At 34.3% G+C, this 20,547-nt stretch overlaps 1 protein-coding gene and 3 long non-coding RNA genes across 9 annotated transcripts in view; 3 read left to right on the plus strand and 1 right to left on the minus strand.

Moving 5' to 3' along the window:
• Positions 1 to 68: 68 nt before the first annotated feature.
• LOC141376373 (uncharacterized) lies at positions 69 to 4,486 on the plus strand. The gene is made up of 3 exons (XR_015501149.1): positions 69 to 319; positions 2,560 to 2,606; positions 2,696 to 4,486. It is a non-coding gene; the product is annotated as an uncharacterized LOC141376373 (long non-coding RNA).
• Positions 1,281 to 20,547, minus strand: part of hephl1b (hephaestin-like 1b) — a 39,632-nt gene continuing 20,365 nt past the window's right edge. Inside the window, exons 1-12 of one of the 3 annotated variants that reach the window (XM_087270580.2) lie at positions 14,358 to 14,631; positions 12,689 to 12,894; positions 12,429 to 12,573; positions 9,633 to 9,845; positions 7,496 to 7,703; positions 7,282 to 7,421; positions 7,079 to 7,207; positions 6,778 to 6,884; positions 5,606 to 5,825; positions 5,251 to 5,390; positions 5,002 to 5,164; positions 1,281 to 2,568 (exon numbers count right to left, since the gene is read on the minus strand). In XM_087270580.2, coding sequence (XP_087126706.1) covers positions 2,492 to 2,568; positions 5,002 to 5,164; positions 5,251 to 5,390; positions 5,606 to 5,825; positions 6,778 to 6,884; positions 7,079 to 7,207; positions 7,282 to 7,421; positions 7,496 to 7,703; positions 9,633 to 9,845; positions 12,429 to 12,573; positions 12,689 to 12,894; positions 14,358 to 14,493 — 1,884 coding nt within the window. In that variant the 5' untranslated portion in view covers positions 14,494 to 14,631 and the 3' untranslated portion in view covers positions 1,281 to 2,491. Of the gene's footprint in view, positions 2,569 to 5,001; positions 5,165 to 5,250; positions 5,391 to 5,605; positions 5,826 to 6,777; positions 6,885 to 7,078; positions 7,208 to 7,281; positions 7,422 to 7,495; positions 7,704 to 9,632; positions 9,846 to 12,428; positions 12,574 to 12,688; positions 12,895 to 13,001; positions 14,088 to 14,357; positions 14,632 to 20,547 lie in introns of those variants that run through there. The other 2 variants (XM_087270581.1, XM_087270579.1) reach the window with 2 other exon arrangements.
• LOC141376371 (uncharacterized) overlaps positions 7,335 to 20,547 on the plus strand; it is a 28,178-nt gene continuing 14,965 nt past the window's right edge. For 2 of the 4 annotated variants that reach the window (XR_015501144.1, XR_015501146.1), the window contains exon 1: positions 12,773 to 12,844. This is a non-coding gene — a long non-coding RNA (uncharacterized LOC141376371). Of the gene's footprint in view, positions 7,602 to 8,563; positions 9,816 to 12,748; positions 12,845 to 20,547 lie in introns of those variants that run through there. The other 2 variants (XR_015501145.1, XR_015501148.1) reach the window with 2 other exon arrangements.
• On the plus strand, positions 15,154 to 16,800 carry LOC147842082 (uncharacterized). Its single transcript, XR_015501153.1, has 3 exons — positions 15,154 to 15,208; positions 16,441 to 16,546; positions 16,669 to 16,800. It is a non-coding gene; the product is annotated as an uncharacterized LOC147842082 (long non-coding RNA).

Raw genomic sequence — 20,547 nt, forward strand, 5'->3', positions numbered from 1 at the left:
GCTGAATTCATCCGTGAGCCAATCAGCTGCGAGTGTCAGGCTGCACTGAAAAATCACGGGCCGTCCACAGGTGAGCCTGCAGTTGTTTATCTGCGTTTGGAAAAACGAGTAAAATGGGTTTGATGCCCTGCAGGAAATAGTTTTTAGGTTACTCACCTCATTATCGAGGAACCCCTTTTATCATCAACGCTGAAATCAATTTTTTTTCGACAGAGTGTATTGATTATAATGTATTTCCTAAAATGTGTATTATACCTGGCAAAGCATTGACATCTGAAGATGTATGAAGATAAGTCTCTAAGAAAATACAGCTATGCAGGTAATTAGCTGAAACAAAACTGCTCTGCATTACTTGTTTATAATTTTGTTTTTCTTTCTCTGTGGGGAATCAGGGGCAGCAAAAGTTAATCTGCTGAACTGCACAATTGTAGATAAGTCTGAAAAAACAAGGCAGCAAACTGTCATCGTCAGAAATAAACAAAAACAGCTCGAAGTGTCTGGAAGGAGTGAGGCTAGGAAGTTACCTCATTGTTTAATTTATTAACTACAAGCTGAAGAAAAAATACCTTGCTTGACCCATTTTTCTGTCAAATTCATCTAAACCAGGTTAAGCTGGTCCCATGGAAATTATGAACACGTAATAGTTTTGGCCACAGAAATGTATCACGCTCACATTAAGTGACAGAAATGTTTTACAGATATATTTATATTGCTTTTTTGTCGTAAACACGGCAGTTTTCAACAGTACAGTACAGGCTCTTTCAGATACCGGGTGTAAATCAGGTTGTTATTCTCGAAACACGTCGCCCTCGTGTTACAGAGATTGTGCGCGCTCGCGTGCGCGTTCTGGGGGACCTGCTCTGACAAGCGCAAAGCTGTGACTGGGTATTACTTTCAATCTACTTATAAACCTTATTACAAACATTTAAACATCATTTTTTTACAAACAACCGCTAAGACAGCTGCTCGCACGCTAGTCTGGTGTTTTCGATTAGGCTAAATCACTGCATGAAAGAATTTGATCACCCTAATCAGCAAAACTTGATATCACTGTCATATCAGTGTGACTGATGACTGATATCTGTCAGACACAAAAAAAGTTAATTGTGTGTGTATGTATACACGCACACACATTTTGTTTTGTTATATTATATTATATTATATTATATTATATTATATTATATTATATTATACTATTCACCTAGTTGTTTTTTTTTCTTCCTTAAAACGAGTAATGATACATTTCAGGGTGTCAGTGAGGTTGTTTTTTTTAAATCAGCTTTGCATTCTTTCCCATTGTGAGCTAATGGCCTCTTTCACGTATGTGATCAATGCCTCTCACTTTATCACTGTGAAGAGTAAATGCTTGATCAGGGGGTTTTAGCCAGCTATCTTTGCAAAACAGCAGTTGTGATAAGAAATATAGGAACCATTCAAAGATGTTGACAATATTCTATGAAGTCACTTGAGGACGTAAAGTCAAATGTTTACTGACAAAGTTCATTTCTTTACATCATAATCCTCCGATTACTTGAAGTCTACGTGATGAAGTACAGTCATTTGAGAACTCCAAGCTCTAAGCTGAAAAAGAGCACATCAAACGACCCAAGAGGAACAAAAACAACTGCTCACCAAGTTACATAAGCTCCAATCAGCTCACACTTGTTTTTCACTTTAACACGTCCTCTGCGATTTCAGTTCCTTTTTTCAAACAGCCTTGAGAAATTCATGACTTTGCCATTTTACATTCATAACTATCGAGCCAATCTTTTTTTAAAGGACTTCAAATGAAATTGAAAGCAAATGCTTATTAACATATCTTTGCTCAGGTGGGATTTAAGGGAATTTCTCTCACTGGGTATTACAGTGAGTTTCACATTTCAATGCTGATAATTGTTTTATTTTGATATATAAATCAATAGCAAATCATCTCAAATCTACAAGCACTGTGAGTCTAAACAGATACTTAAATTGTAATTTCAGCACAAATACTAATTTTACAATAATGTTTAAAGTTTTAGGGGCAGTGTGATTTTGGAAAATATTTGTATTCAGTATGAGTTAAATTGATTAAAATTTACAACAAAAAGCATATTCGCTGCACAAAACATGTGCCAGAGTAGTTAGTGGTTCATTCTGCTGTGGTGACCCCTGAGCTAAGCTGAAAGAAATTTAATGAATAAACACAAAAAAATTGCAATGTTACATAAACTAATTCAAACAATTGCTTTTTTTTTTACTTCATTAAACAATCCTGGCGAAAAATGGTTTCCACAAAAATATTAAGCAGAACTGACACTAAAAACAAAACAAACAAACAAAAAACTTTTAAATTGAAATTAATCATATTCCCCAATACAGGTTGTACTGTATTTTTCATAAACCTTGGTGATCATAAGAGGGGAGACAATCCTACTGGCCCTAAACTTTTGAACACTGCTGAAATATATTTGTTAAGAGTATTTAAGTACAGTATATGTCTACAGAAGGATCAATATATGAGTTTGAACATGAATGTTGTGATCAGCACACAAATGATGTTTAAATCTCTCCTCACAGAGTCACCACCTGAAAAATAAGAACCACAGACAGCAGATCAATAATCTGTGAGTAAACATCTGTGAATAATGGTATACCATTCCACTACAGGTCTCAACATGCACACCGTAATTTATTTTTTATTTTTATTTTTTAGGTGTGGAAAAGTTTGAAATGCAGCGGTAGTAGTATTCTGTTAGCAAATCCTGCATCCCGAATTTAGTTGAATATACATTCTGCATGTTTTCCTCGCAACAAATTAAACAAACAAATAAATTAGCATTGAGAAAACAGCCGTTAAGAAAGCATGAATTCATTGTGATGTGGATTTTTGCACAAGCTCTGTTATTCGCCACTTCTGCATGTCCATCTCATGGCAATTTTTGGTAACTTTTTGATTTAGTGGCTAATTTGAACGAAATCATCCTTATTCTCATTCAAACAATTTAGTATGATTTGCTCATCCCCCAATGATGGTTGGGTTTAGGGGTGGGCTTTGGTGATACTCCTCCTTTTAAAAATTGAACATTTTCATATACGACTGAATTTGTACGAATTAGCCACTAAACTGACAAAACAGAAAAATACTTTCCCTTGTGAGATCAGGCTGCCATGTCATGTTTATTTCTATAGAACTTTATAGAGTAGATTCTTTTATTGTAAGCAGCATTACAAGACTGAGCATGATAAATCAGTGTTGCTTCCAGTTTGAATTGCACTGCAACTGTCTAAAAAGCAGCTTTAGAGTGTAGTGATGGCTGCTTTCGTACTGCTTCATGAAACTTTGAACCTGTTACAAATCTTTTGTTTCAAATCAATGATTCGGAGAATGCATCACATCAGCAAGCTCACATGATTTCTGTAAACGGGGCTTCATAATATCATAACTGTTTCGAAACATTTAAAAACTTAAATGGTGCTTTACATGATAAAATACCATATTCTATTTCATCATATTATTTTATTCTATGTACTGTCATAAAATCCACTCGAACGGGTCACTCAGATCGCCACCATGTGGCAAATCACAAAACAGGTTTCACTTGTACTTACCTGATCTCAGATAAGTTTTGCTAGCTTGTTGGAATAATATTAGCTAATAGTCTTTCGTGGGCCTGTTTAGCAGAGCCCACCATGGAACAAACAATATTTAAGCCTTGAAAATGTATGAAAGCAGGGATATTTTGCAGACACATACATATTATAGGATAAGCTATAGGTTAAACTTTTAATATAAAGTTTGCAATATGTTTAAAAATACTATTTTAAATGTATGATTTTGTTGCATTACATGATTATGACCAGAAGGTGTGCCTAGCATATGGAGTTTTGGTCACCGGTTAAAGCCTCGGCTGGGTCAGTTGGCATTTCTGTGCGGAGTTTGCACGTTTTCCCCTTGTTTGTGTGGGTTTCCTCCTGGTGCTCCGGTTTCCCCACTAATCCAAAGACTTTTGCTATAGGTGAATTAAATAAGCTAAATTAGCTGTAGTGTATTTGTGTAAATGCAAGAGTGTATGGGTGTTTCTCAGTGTTCGGTTGTGGCTGGAAGGACCTCTGCTGCGTAAAATATATGCTGGATAAGTTATCGGTTTATTCCACTGTGTCGACCACTGAATAATAACAGGACTAACCTGAAAAGAAAATGAATGAATGTTTTATATATATTTTTTCCCCATTACTACAACAGTGTAAGTTTTTACTTGCAGATATCTGACCTTGACAGACTTACAGTCACCACAGACCAATGGTTGTTTGGAAAGTTATGTATCTGCTGCAAAGTGTTTCCAGGACTACAGATTTTTTATCTACACAATTGGAAAATACAGTTGGACAAAAAATAGGAAGTTGCAGGTTGTGTTTTTTGAGGCTACTTTCATAACTTGTCATGATCTGTAAATGTTTCTTTCTCAGAAATGCCTAATAAAAACGTAATAGGTTCTTAATGTTGATCCTGGAATGCATATTTGACAACCCATAGTGTGTCACATATAAAATGAGCAGACCATTCATTACGCCCACATCTTAGAATGGTATATGAGGTGTTGTTTGGCGTACTGTACATCATTATTTTAACACATATACTGTATCTAGTACACTAATCTAGTAGTCACAAAATGTCAGAAAAGATATGGTAAACATTTCTCTTTGTGGGAATAAAAGTTGACTCTAATTGGAAAAGGGGGAGTAATTGGGCTACTTTTCAATCCTTTTGGAAGAGTTTTGAGCTGGATAGTTTTCTTGGATCTGGCAACCCTGCTTCCAAAGCAAACTTTTAGGCAAAATTTGCCCAACATGTTCAAACTGCTAGAATTAACTCTAAGCTAATTTTATTTTTATTTTTTATGAACTCTTAGCTATTACATTTCTCTCAAATTCTTAAAAAGTGATTCTTTTTTTTGATTCACCGTTCAACTTTGATTCAGCTTATTTGAAACATATTGAGGCCTTATAGCTGTAGCTCACCTGATCGAGGTTTGATGATAAAAGTGGTGTCCATTCCACCAAGGATGTGGTGTGAGACATGACAGTGCAGAAGCCATGTTCCATTGACCTCTGCCACCATCTCTAATGTCTGAAATGACCCCGGAATCAGGTCATACACATCAGTACGGTGAGTATGATCTGTCTGGAAAAAGCAGTTTGAGCCATTCAGTTGGTTTAGTGTCTTTCATTGTGTATTTTTGTGAACATAATCAATGCTCATTGTTTCACCTTGTAGGTGAAGGTCTCAGCGTGAAAATGGACGGTGTGAATATCTGCTTCATTACCCATCCCAAACAAGTACCAGACCACTCTTTCCCCTACCACCATTTCCAGTCCCCGAAGGTTTGCATAGACTTTTCCATTTATCCCTGACAGAAAACAGCAATGTTTGGTGTTATGAAAATAGTTATCTATCTTAAAATCTGCTTTTCTACAACTGTGCTCTGATATGGAATAGAAAATAATACATCTCCCTCCATTTATTCATCATCAAACAATGCCTCCTAGTGGTCACAAATTGACATTTCTTTGCCTGTTACAGCAGAATGGATAGTTATTATAGATAACTATTGAAACCTCTCACCATACATCTTGTTGCTTTTCTGAAACTCGTCATCTCTTAGAAGAGGTTCTGAGCTGTTGTAGTAGGATTCAATGTTTTCTTCCAGGTACCAGGATTTGTTCTCGTCAAACACCATGAAAAGGAGAGCAAATTCTCTGTCCACATCAGTTCTCTGTCTATCCTGGTTCAGTGTTCCCTTCCTGCAGATCATTAATGGCCCAATCAGACCACTGGCTGTATCCTAAAAAGAAATCAATTAATAACAAGTGTAGTTGTTGTTCAGAGTAAATACTATTTTAATTTCATAGTGCATAGTATTATTATTATTATTAATAGTATAAGTAGTAGTAGAATACCAAAATAGTAGTAAATCAGGGGTATCCACACTTGGTCCTGGAGGGCCGGTGTACTGGAGAGTTTACCTCCAACCGTAATCAAACACACCTAAACCAGCTAATCAAGCTCTTATTAGATATAAATGAATAATTGACAATAGTATTGTCTGTGCATCATATATGATTATAATAATTTTATAAAAAATACTAATAACATTTATTATTATTATTATTAGTAGTAGTAGTAGCAGTAGTAGTAGTAGTAGTAGTAGTATTAATGGTATAAGTAGTAGTAGAATACCAAAATAATAGTAGTAAATGAATAAATGACAGTAGTATTGTAATTGCATCATATTTGATTATAATAATATTTATAAAAAATAATAATAACAATTTATTATTATTATTATTATTATTATTATTAATTATTATTACTAATGATAATTATTATTATTATTATATTATTATTTTATTATTAGCACACAAACCAACAAAAGCCAAAAACTAAAGTATAGCAATATTATTGATATAAAATTATTATTGATATTTAGAGGTAATATCTTTTTCTTTCTTTAAAATACAATTTAAACATTTATATTTTTTAAAGTTACAATATTAATATATTAAAACTGTTTAAATGTAATACATTTTTCTTTAATAAATTATTATTAATAATTATTATTTCTATTATTAAAATTATTATAACAATTATTATTTTATTTTAAATATCTGACTAAAAGTGGCATAAATCGTAATTATTAATAATATTATTAATTTAAATTAAATTGTATTATTATGATTATTATTATCCACTGTAAGAAATTAAATCTCTTTAGTTTCCAATACTAAGAGCTTTACCTTAACAAAGTCCACAGCTGAGCAGTAGGCAAAAGCAATGCAGTTTGGATCAGACACGCCTGGACCGGATTTCTCCGGAATGATCCACTGGTACTGAGTCATATTACCTGCAGTAAACAGTTTCATTTGTGTTTGCTAGAAAACAACATTCTATCTCACATAGTGAGGAAAACCTAGTAAATGTTTTACTAAAAGACAGATTAAGGTTTTAAAAAAGCCTCATTATTAATCCCTGAAATAACTTTTTTGTACATTTCACAGGTGGTGCTTTACAAATGGTGGATGTTTCTTCTTCCTCTACCTGGCATGACGGCCTCAGGTTTTGAAGTAAAAGATCTGACTCCATGTGCTTGTATCGAGTAAGCATGACTAGCTTTATTCATGAACGTGATCAACAAAACCTGGCCAACTTCAGCTCTGATCATAGGCCCTATAAAATACACACAGGTTATCATTTGTGCATTCAAATGAAGAAAATATTGTAAATTATTATAACTGAGTCACCTAAAATCTCCAAGTGTGTCTCTTGAGGCTCTCTTTCTATTCTTGTCCTGAAGGTGGCGTCGGTGTATTCTCGATAAACTACTTTTTTATACTTGGAGCCCAGTTTGTTTCCTCCTGTTCCTACAAATAGGCTGCCAGGACTGAGACAAAAATGTGGTTTCAGAAGCCATTCAAACACTGCAATACCAACAAACGCTGTAGCACATGGACCTGCCTTTCATCCTCCGTTGTGTTGAAGTTCTGCAGTTCCCATGTGCGATCAGGCGAATAGTCCCACTCCAGCTCTTCAGCACTGATGAAATACTCCACTGTCTCAGATGGTGAGACTGAGGGCTCTTCATATCTTGGTCCTGTCACTTCATACAGTTGTCTCATCCCACTATCATAGTGATCCCACACTAGACAGCTCAGCTCAAATACACCTGCAGTCACAGAAAAGACACACTAGCTTATCATGTAGCAGGTTAGGAATTATATTTTGATTTATTGATTGATTGATCCATTCATTTATTGATTCATCCATTTATTAATTTATTGATTGAAAGAAGCGTTACATTTATTAAAATGGCTAAAATATTTAAAAATTAGTTTGGTTTTGTGATGGTTAAGTTGAATCATTTTTCCAGTCATTACTGTCACATGATCCTTCAGAAATCATTATTATTATCATGAGTTATTATTTGTGCTCACTTATTTATTTATTTATTTTTTGTTATCAGTAATTTTACATGTATTATTTATTATCTTCCATTTTTTTATTAAATATGTATTTTATTTATTTTACTTTTTTATAATAATTTTCACTAAAGGACTAGAGCATACTGAAATATGCATCCGCTGCGTAAAACATGTGCTGGATAAGTTGGCAGTTCATTATGCTGTGGCGATCCCAGATTAATAAAGGTACTAAGCCAAAAAGAAAATGAATGAATGAATATAAGTAATACAGAAATAAATTGGAAAATAAATAAAAAACATTATTTTAAACACATTTTCTTTTAAATTATATAAAAAATTTTAATGTTTTATTTTTTGTTAATTTGGCCTTGGTGAACATAAAATACATTTTTGTTGTACTTTTAAACTTTTATATAAAACCGATCACAACAAGAACCTTCTCTCAAATACATTAAATATGTATTTAGTAAAAATAAAACAAAGAAAAGTAAAGAATGGAAGTGTAAAGCGACATTGATTGGCCATTTATTTATTTGTCAGCATTTTTATTAGTTTGAAATATAAAAAAATTGAATATGACCCCTTATTCTTTTTTATACAGCAGTTCTGTCTGGTTCTCATATCTGATTGGCTTATAGCCGTGTGATTTTCTGCAATATGAGGACTCATACAGCCTATTCACTCTTGTGTATTACTCCACCCACATGGAATGAAAGCAAATCAATAGACTCACTACAGTTTGACGAATATTGCAGCCGTTGGACAACATCATATACTTATTAGGCAAGATTGTAGTTGTTAAGATGGTTACAGAGACCACATAATACATCCTTAAGGGAAGAAAAACGCAGCGCAAAATTTCAAATAACAGCTGATCAAATCATTATAAAACTGGTAAGTGACAGTTGTGGTAAGTTGATCTCTCTCTTTTGTATGCTGTAGTGCTGTATTTATACCATAGTAATCTGGTAGCATTTGCTTTGCTTTGCCTTTGTCAGGTTAATCATTGTGATCTCGCGATTGCAACTGAGAAATACTGGGAAATCTCTGTAGATTGATGGCATTTCATGCCGTTCAGCTTTATCTTAATCTTAATCTTAAAATTTCAGCAAAATAACTGTTTTTGTCATCACTTTAGACATTACGCTAGAGAATCATTCAAACACTAGCTCTAAAATGACGTTGGTGACATAGCAACGGTTTCTGCTGTACTGATGTCAACTGCAGATGTGAATGAATGGCTGAAAAAAGTAGGTTCTCATACAAAAAAAATTTTAGATACTCTGTGTTTGATTTTCTTTTTTATATACATGATTATGCTGTCGAACTGTTGTGTAAACGCAATATCACATGAGTAGCACTGCAATATGGCTGTATATCGTCACTGGTGGGGCACACATGCCACCAGTGCTAATATACGGCCCTACCACACTGCTAATCGTGTGATATTGCTCATATATACAGTGTTTAATAAGTACAGCCAGAATCATTTTATTTTCACAAAGTTATCTGAAACATTAAAATAGACACTCTTTTGCAGTAAATTATTTACAATGTATTTAAAATCACTTTACATTTTAGTGCAAACACCAAACCAATGTCTTGCCATTTGCATTAATTTATGCAATTTTCAGGAATAGCATGGAATGGGAACTTATGGAACTGATACTGACCACTGACATCTGGTTGCATGAAAACAGTGACTGCAGTGTGTGGAAACAGGCTCAGAGTGTCATGTGTTGTGCCCTGTTTCTCGAAGGTGTTGCCTTGGAAGTAAATGCCATGAATGTCCATCTCTGTGCCAAGTCCTAAAAGATGCCATCTGACCCTGGACCCCTTATTCATCTCAAGGCCAGGTAGGTTCCCATACATGAAGCCATTCACAGCTGCATTACACAAAAAAAAGGGTTTAGATTGGTCTAAATTCAAATGACTTTAAATTCACATTTCATCCCTGATAAACTTTCTTTAAAGCCAAAAATATGCTTCATTTGTCTGTTTGTTGCTATTCCCGTGGGAGAACTAAGTATTTTGCACATGTGCCTCCAATAGATGCATTTGGGCTGTTGAATTTAACAAGTGCTCGAAGAGGAAATTTTAAAATGGCAATTAAAAAATAATAAAAGATGAATGTGTGTGCAGGGAATTAAAATGGAATTTGCACACACAGAGCACAGTGCAATAAAGTCAGCCAAATTGCCAACAAACTTTCATGCAGAATGTGAAATGACTCATGATTCATGCCTGCACGCAAGGTGGCACAGACCACAACAGTATATTTTTTTGGAAATCTGCTAACTACAGAATTCATTCTGCTCTTTTTCCCTTTCATGTGAAAAAGTTTGGACATCTTATAACATTATACATTTTCGACATATAATATCTGATCTTTGGCAGTTCTTAATATTTAAAAAATAAAACCTTAGATGATAACAACACATAATATTAACAAAAAATTAGTCAGGCACTGCTAATCAAATGGCTCAACTGGGGAGAGGGGTCTGGATGCAGACCTAGTGCATTGCAATCCGAGCTGCATCCAATGCTTTTTAATGGGCTCACCCAACCCCACCCCTCACAGTGACGTCACTCGCTCCATTTGAGTACATTGTGTCTGACATTGCAGCGCTGAGTGATGCAATCTCAGCTTGCATCATAAAAGCTGCATCCAGATACTATTGGAACTGGGTGACATTCTTTTCCTCTTCATATGTACCAGACACCTTCCTTTACCCCATATTTCTTGAAAACATTGTGCAATTATTAGTGTTTTCTGCATATATAAACTTATTATCCCAAACATAGAAAAAAATCAAGGGGCTGCAATAGTCCAGTCAAAGTCCAGACCTCATTCTGACTGAAATGCTGTGGTGAGAGCTGTGCTAAAAAACTCCAAAACTCCTCCGGAATAATCTTAGATACTTGATCTGAGTAATTCACCTAATAGAGGATCTGCAGGCATCTGAATCTGTCCGAAGTTTGTCACTCTTTTTTGTTAATTAAATCTTACAAATCTTAACCTATCTTACAAATTTTAGGACCTGTCTAGGACCATAACATTTCTTATTATGTACTGAAACCGCAAGCTACAGAATTCTATTAAGGTGTTCTAACTTTTATACCATGACTGTATGTATCTCGTCACTTTTAATATTCTTTCTTCTCAGACTTCAAACATTACAAATACTTGACACCGGTTTCCAAACCTGCTTTCTGTGCTACAGCTCCATTAGATTTTAAAGCTCAAATCTAACTGGGCAGCCCATTTCATCATTGGGCAAAAGGGGAAAATCAACACACTGGTCATAAAAAGTAAAAACCTTGCTTGGTAATATTGCGATTGATCGACCCTGTTGTGGAAAACTTCATAGGGATTTATGAAGCATCTGACATTTGAGTCATTTAATGAGAGGGGTCTGGATGCAGACCTGGTGCAGTGCAATCTGAGCTGCACCCAATGCTTTTTAATGGGCTCACCTAACCCTACCCCTAACTCTACCCCTCACAGTGATGTCACTTTCTCCATTTGAGTGCATTGTGTCTGACATCGAGTGATGCAATCTCAGCTTGCATCATAAAGGCTGCATCCAGATACTATAGCATTTAATCATGCTCTGCTTAAAAAGTCTTTATCCTCAGATGTCATGGCTCAAGGCCACTTATGGACTGCAGGCTGAATATCTAATTCACACAAAATACAAAATGTTTGCAACTGATATGAATTCAGGCTTCCTATTAGACATATTCAATGTTTGCGTTTTTAGCATTTTGCTTGGAAGAAAGTATATTGAAGAAAGTAAATGTGTTTAAATCTGTAATAATGTTTTTGATCAGCTGGATTTACAAAAAGTTTGTATAGCTTATGGCATCCTTTAAAACTCATCCAAGAGATTTACTCTCCAATTGTTTATTTTACGGACATTGGTGTTGCATTTTCACACCCCTAATCGTCATACTAAAAAACTTTGATCTGTTGGCATACATGACCTCTAGTGGTCTTTGGCTAGTGAATGCTGCACTGGAGTCCACAACCTTTGGTGTAAGTCTGAAGGTCTGATTAATGAGACTGTGATGTAAGGGTCATCAGTTTCTTAAACCCACAAAAGTTTTTCAAATTTAGATATTTAAAAAATATATATATATATATATATATATATATGTACATTTATACTTTACTATACTTTGTATTATATTATCTTTGCATTCATTTATAAAAAAATAGTAAACCCTTTTGCGAGTGTTTTAATGCAGTGTCTGTCGGTGGAGCAGTAAATTTAACATTGTTCTCTCTCCTGGCTGCCGTTATTAGTTTCATGCAATTTTCCCCTTTTCTGAAAGTCATTAACACTATCGTGGAGCTTTTCTTTTGTTATTTGAGCTAACTGAATTAAAACAATTATTTGTGGTACTCTCCTATCCCCAGGGCTGAAACGTGAAATGTGAAAAGGGTCTATGGTGTGTGTAAATACCATGCATTTTATTGCTCTCCTGAAAGTCCAGATTTTCTGGGTCTGACTCATTGGTGCCAAAGGTTTCAATGTTCTGATCCAAGTACCAGCTGAGGTTTTCATTGAACACAGTAAAAAGCAGGAAAAACTCATGATCCACCTCTTTCTGTTGGAAAATCAAATCACATATGAAAATAAATATTTAGCTTTATTTGCATATGTTAATATCACCATTCAATGGCTAATGTAGCAGCTAGTTTTAAATATTTGCCTCATTTTACCTGAGTGCCACTGGATGTCAGCGCATCTTTCTTACACACCAGCAGGGGGCCTGCGAGGCCAGAGTTAGTGTCTCTGACTGCATCACTGGAGGAAAAGTACAGGTAGGAAATACAGGGAGGGTCACTTTCAGACGGTCCTTCCCTCAACTTCCACATGTAGGTAAACGTTTCACCTGGCTGAACTTCATATCCTTTTTTCTTTATACCTACAACATTAGAAGACATGTATTACTCGGGAAAAACAAAAACAAAAAAGACTATTGACTGAGTTTGCATGTGTTGAGCTCCTGTGTTCACTATGAAATGGGCATACTTTGAAACACTGCAGAGAAGATGCTCAAGGCTTTCCACTGTAGACAAATATAGCCCAAACAGATATGGCTAATGTGAAATTTTAAACGGTGATGCCAATGATGTCAATTTGAGTCTGTGCGGTAGTAATCGTGGAGGATGAACACTAAAACGAAGTCACTCTCAGTTTTCATAGCATTATTAGACATATGTAAGCATAAATATATAGAAGCAGCTTTATAACTCAGAATTCTAACTTTATTACTTAACATTCTGACTTTATAACTCTAAATTGTGACTTTAAAACTCGGAATTCTGACTTTATTACTCTGAATTCTGACATTATAACTCTGAATTCTGACTTTATTACTCTGAATTCCGACTTTATTGCTTTTAATTGAATGAATTCCGACTTTAAAACTCTAAATTCTGACTTACTCTGAATTGCGACTTTATATCTTGGAATTCTGTATTTATAACTTGTAATTCTGACCTCATTACTTTAAATTACGACTTTATTACTTGGAGTTCTGATTTATCAACTCGAAATTCTGACTTCATCCCAGATAGCAGTCAGTAATCGGCTGCCCTCCGGCACCTCCGGCTCCGACTCGGCATCGGCGAGTGTTATCCGGGCGCACATGCGGTTGTGATGCGGCTGTAAAGCACTGGCCCGATTCCGGTCAACCATATCCGGCCCGAGTCTGTCTGTAGAGTCCTGGCGGCTTCTGGCAAGGACTCGGCTGATGGCAACCGATTAAGTTCTTATTTTATCTAGTAATCTGTTAGCTCCACGTTTAATGATAATTTGAGAAAATATTCATGGTACGATAGCAAAAAAAAAAAAGAATATTTAGTGTGGATGGTCGCAATGTTTAGACGCAAACAAAACAATATTATTTATAAATAGATTATACATGTCATCTAGAGAAAAACTATGTAAAATTTGCTTATTTTTGAGATAGCACGCTCCTGTGCTGACTGTTTTTTTTTTAAAAGCAGAAGTTGGTTTCATAATAAACACATGCGTGACTAAACCAATGACTGTAAAAAATATGGACGACGCGACAGCCCTTTTTCCCATTGAACGCCTTGAGGGCAAAACGCCTGCTTGACGGGCACAAACTGTCGCAAAAGACTGCTGAAATTGGAGCCAGACATGCGCAGAAGGACTGTCTGATGGAGCCAGAGGAGGAGCCGCGAAAATGAGCAGAGTCGAGCTTCCAATCAAACGCTTTATGTAAAATCAACTACGCCCCCCGAACTTCTCAGCATGCGTTTGCTGTCATATCAACACAAATGGATGTAATAACGTTAACAAATATGAGGGTTTTATATATTCAATCGCGCCAGCTCCAGGCCGCAGCGCACAACTTACTCGCGGCGTCGCGGGCTGATTCCGGCTCGCATGCGGCAGCGCCTGCTCGCTCGGCCGCCGCATCTGGCTCGATTGACTCGGACTGGAATCGGGCAGTGAGTCCAGGCATCCGGAGTAGGTCCAGCAGAGGTAACATTAGTCAGTCTGAGCTCTAAGAGATAAGTCTCCGGCAGGCGAGAATCTAGCCGGAACTGTGTTTTGCTATCTGGGTGGTTAGGCGTGTATCAGCAAACTAATAAAGCCCGAAAAAAGCCCTGAACTTAGCGAATAAACAGTGTTCCACCAGGATCATGTATGTCAGAAACTATAGTTTACTGCTGAACTCATTTTGTCATGGTAAAATAACACAGAAATCGAATAATAACATTTCAGTCTACTTCAGTCTCCTGCTGAAGCTCAGACGCCGCGCTTTGAGAAACTGTAAATCACAGCTGTCAATCACGATGACACGCCCAGCATTAAATTACTGCTAAAAACAAACTGTTTACAAAAATGAAGATCTGCACCTATTTCAGCACAATAACCAGTGCCTTAATCGACCAGAACTATCTTTCGGGACATTTTATTGCAAGTGTAATATTTTTTTTTATTTGGGCTCAAGTCTCCTTCATTAACACGGAGGAGGCGGGCTTTATGACTTGTACTGCAGCCAGCCCCCAGGGGGCGATCTAACGGCCGAAACCTTCACTCAAACGTAGGCTTGCAGCACACTTGGACTAAACTCATGATCCAAACTCCAATCCAGACGGTGGCGGGCTCCAAAAAGCTGGTTGTCAACCACCATGGCACGAAGATCACAAGAAGAAAAAGTTTGGATTTTCAAAGATTTTACGTGGATTCCGGTCAGAAAGGTAAGCTTTTTACTGCTTGTGTACTGTATAATTAGCTAATTTAGAGCTTAAAACATTTCCACGGTGTTTGGTTGTAACAGCGTTTAGTAATTTAAAACAGTTTGATACGAAATGTATCTTGCTTTAAGAAACACGACTGGAGCTAATGTATGCTAACGCTAACAGTTACAAACACGTCTGAAAGTTCCTTTTCCTTTTACACAATGTTAGATTGTAACGTGTGTAGTAACTGAAAACTATTTTAATTATTTTAAAGAAACATGAAACGAATTTGTGTGTATGCTAACTTTGCGTTAAAGAAAGTTTCTTTAGACGAATCCATTAACTAACATGGCAAAACGTGTTTTTTTCCTGATTTAACATTATAAAGTACCGTGGATGTTGAAAAAAATCATTGTACAGGCGTATACTTATCCAACAGTATTAATTCTGTGATTATGTGTAAATAAAAACTAATCGTTTTGGATTAATAAAATATTATTTTTTTTCTTGTTTATGCAGTTAGTCACGAAAAATGATCGAAACTCGACTGTTTACTATTCTCTTTAAATTATCCAAGAGAAATATATTAGTGTGCACTTTAATTCATATGTGTTAGCCTATGTGAATCAATTATATCTTTTGTTCAAGCTGTAATGGTCAGTTAATGTAAAACTGAACTTTTTTTTTGTTTGTTTTTTTATGTTATTGACAGTGATAAATTCTGATTTAAATGAATGGGTAACAATATTTGTTGGTTAAGTCTCATTGTTCTTGTTTAACAAAGGTTAGTGAGATCATTTTGCAGCACATCACGACCAAAGAAGTCAATGGCACACTCTTTTGAACGTGAATAGGCATGTTATAGTTGTGTGCTAAAAGTCCATTATAAGCTGTAAACTGCTGATACATTTTCAACATAGATTGAGCTTTTCAGACATTACATTACTAATTGCTTCACAAACAGCTGAAATGGTTTATTGTTATTGGCTATCATCATCAAACATTTTTCACAATGGTAGGTTAATCTTCATGGGTACAGAATAATGCATGTGCTTGACCATCTTACAAATCTATGTCTCAGATTCATAAGGCTGTCACTCTGCATGAATCTCTGAATAAATCTTGTGCAACCTTCTGTGTACTGATTATTTACACTATAGGTATTATATGCATTAATTAACTTTGATAGTATTTCAGGATTTGAAATTTTCTTTACGGGAGGTTTACAACAATGTGATGTTTTAATATAGATGCATATGAGGAAGCTCGACTCAAACATCCACACGCAACTGTGATTTCTGACTGGTAGACAGATGAGGATGAGGATCGCCTGTCATACATCTAAAGACAGAACAGGTTTGTTTGCAATTATTTTAAACACATACTGTCAACATTGTCATTGATCTATTACAACCTGTGAGTTTTGCCCTGGCACTATACTAAAGTGATGTTTTGTTTTGTAAATGTATCTGATCAAGGGACAGTATAGACACATCTATACCGTGATGAAGAAAAATTACTTGGAACAAAGAGGCTGGATAAAAGGCAGGTATGAAGATTTCAGAAATCAATGCAGCACCACAAGTACCATCACCATCAATGACTATGGCAGAAATCTTAAGACCACCATGAAGATGCACAGATACTGTACATTTCAGTACACCAGGCGTGTCCAAACTACGGATGGCCCGCGAGGCTTTTTATAAATATCAATAGAATCTGGCCCGCTATACAAAAATGAACGTAATTCAATAAATAACCACCGGGTGTCGCTATTACATGCATTCAATTAAGCAGCAGTTCTTGTTATGATCTATCTATCTATCTATCTATCTATCTATCTATCTATCTATCTATCTATCTATCTATCTATCTATCTATCTATCTGTCTGTCTGTCTGTCTGTCTGTCTGTCTACCTATCTATCTATCTATCTACACACAGTTGAAGTCTGAATTATTAGCCCCTCATTGATTTATTTCTTCTTTTTTAAATATTTCCCAAATGATGTTGGAGAAAGACTTATGTTTTATTTCGTCTAGAATAAAAAGCGGTTTAATTTTTTTTATGAACCGTTTTAAGGTCAAGATTATTAGCCCCTTAAGTCTTCAGAACAAACCCTTGTTATAAAATAACTTGCCTAATTACCTTAACTTGACTAGTTAACTTGATTAACCTAGTTAAGCCTTTAAATGTCACTTTAAGCTGTATAGAAGTGTCTTAAAAATATCTAGTCAAAAGTTATTTACTGTCATCATGGCAAAGATAAAATAAATCAGTTATTAGAAATTAGTTATTAAAACTATTAAGTTTAGAAATGTGTTGGAAAAAAATCTGTTAACAAGAAATTATGGGAAAAAATAAACAGGGGGCTACTATATTCGGGGTGTTAATAATTCTGATTGTAACTGTATTATACAGAATAATTTTGGTTTAAATACTAATATGCTTTCATTAATTTTCCTTCAGTTTAATATTTATCAGAGGTCGCCACAGAGGAATGAACCACCAACTATTATGCATATGTTTTATGCAATCAGCCACAACCCAAAACTTAGAAACCAAGAAATAATAAATTAGTTTCAAATGATAAATTAAATTTAAAATTTTCCAGAAATTGGGGAAAAAATAAACGGTGGCTAATAATTTAGGGGGGCTAACAATTCGGACTTCAACTGTATGTATATATATATATATATATATATATATATATATATATATATATATATATATATATATATAAATAAATATATATATATATATATATATAAATAAATATATATAAATATATATATAAATATATATATATATATATAAATATAAATATATATATATATATATATATAAATATATATATAAATATATATATATATATATAAATATATATATAAATATATATATATATATATATATATATATATATATATATATATATATATATATATATAAAAATATATATATATATATATATATATATAAATATATATATAAATATATATATACACACACGTGTCTGTGTGATGTATGTAAAATTTGGCCCGCGACAACGTTTGTTTTTTTGCATCTGGCCCTCGGCCCAAAAAGTTTGGACACTCCTGCAGTACACCTATGAACATTTACAGTCTTTGTTCTAGTGCAGTTTGAGATCAAGACAGAACTTATTGCATCTCGTGATGTCTTTGTAAGAATTGAAGACATCACTAAATTTGTTAAGGTTTAATGCAGCTAGAAAGTAAAGATCAACTAGATAATATCAGCAGTCTCTAACCCACTGTTGTATTTACTAAAGTTGTATGAGAATAAGCTACAGGTTGATTTATACTAATCTGTTATTTTTCTTTTTTAGCACGACTGACTGAAGTTTTAAAATCATGCAACGTCATAAAGCAGCAGCTGGGCCTGATTCTCACAAAACCAAAACAGACGTGATGAAATTCCAGATGTAAACACATTTGACCTTCCTTTGGCCAATTTGATTTGGAAAAGCTTGAAAATCAACTAAAGGAGCAGCCCGAACAAATGAAGAAACTGGTAAGTTCAAGCTCTTGCTAATTTCAAAGTGTTTTAAGTTTTTTTTTTTTTTTTTTTTTTTTTTTTTTTTGCTTCGTAGGTAGCCTACTTTTTTCCTAATTTTTTTCTTTTTTTTTACTTTAGTACTTGTTCACTACTAATTATCTGTTTATCTTTTAATCACAGATGGAGTGAGGACAAATGTCCATACCACACCACTGATAAAGAAGTGGAAAAATGCATTACAAGGTAGCTACAACTTGCCCCTGACAGGGATGGAGGAAGAAAGAAGAGAAAGCTAATGTGTCAAATGTCTACATCACTATTTTGTTTTATTTTTTAAACAACATTTTAAGTGTATTAGGATCTTCCCTGATACTTGAACAATTTGTTTCTTTCATTTGCATTTATATATATATATATATATATATATATATATATATATATATATATATATATATATATATATATACACAGTAGGTGAGAGTTCAAAGTGGCTATTAACGCCGCGGCTGGTACCGCCGCCGTTTGAAATAGGTGCCGCTCTGTTTTTAGTGTATGACCGCAGTTTGTGAATGAGCCGCCAGGGGGCGCAAAGGGACGGGATGCGAACGGACAGAAATAGATCATACAGCTACTGTGCTTGTAAATGATATTAAACAATAAGTCAAAGCATTATAATTCCTTCATTAATCATTTAAAATTTGTTAACACGCTTTATTGTAAACTTTTTAAGTGCAAAGAGGATTCGTTTTGGAAAATAGAATTGAAGAAGTAAAAGACAACTAAAATGAAAGCACAAACATTTAGTACAAATAAGTAGTCTTAAATAAATAAATAAATAAATAAATAAATAAATAAAGCAGCCTAAATATAGAAAGATGTTCAGTGTTTGCTATTTTGATAGGACTAAGACAAGACATTTTCATTTATGTTTTATTTCTGTTTTTATTTCCATTTTCGTTGTTGATTATATTTTACTATCCTATTTATGTCTCAACAATTGTACATAAACGAATAATAAACGAATAATGAAAATAAATGAATAATGAAAATAGGCCTAAATAAATTATTTATTTAAAGACATTGCCGTACAGTACGTGAAACACTGAGAAAAATAAATTGACCTACCTTAAGCAGATCACTAAAAGTATAATAAAATTATTTTTGCCGCAGGACATAAATTAAGTCTTGCAGGTTTATTTTTAATAATTTAGTTTCAGTTCTGTTCATTTTTTTTTTCAAAACGTCAATGTTCTCCTTTAAAGTAGCTATAACTGTTGTTTTGTTTTTTTGTTTTTTTTTTTACTTATGGCTCAGTATGTTTTGTATTTTAACTTCATATTCAGTCACCTTGCAAATGTGTGTGAAATATAATGCCGCATAACCGCGGAAAAAGAAGAAAAAACTGTCGAAGGTTAGAGCTAATTCATCAAAATAAGCTATATTAAAATACAACATTTATGTTAATACAGGCAGAGTGTGAACAAACTCAAGGCTAAGATATGCGCTTGCCTTTTAATGCATTTGCGGCCTTTAGGCTACAGGCAACTATGTATAATAATGTTTTTTTTTTCTTGTTTTTTTTTTTGTATGGTAAAGGACAATACACATTATGTTATTGATGTAAACTTAGGCTAAAACTTACCATTGATAAACGTGACCTACCTCAAGCAGATCACTTAAAGTATAAAAAAATAAAGTAGGCTATATATATATATTCTTAATAAACTTCACAGCCACAAATATAAAAACAACTTGTATTTAAACTGGGCGAGGATTAGAAAGAATACGATGCTTGTTATATATAATTTAAATTTTGATTCCAATTTCTGCAAGCACATTTTT

Source organism: Danio rerio, chromosome 10 (assembly GCF_052040795.2).
Source record: "Danio rerio strain M-AB ecotype USA chromosome 10, GRCz13ab, whole genome shotgun sequence".
Classification (NCBI taxonomy): domain Eukaryota; kingdom Metazoa; phylum Chordata; class Actinopteri; order Cypriniformes; family Danionidae; genus Danio; species Danio rerio.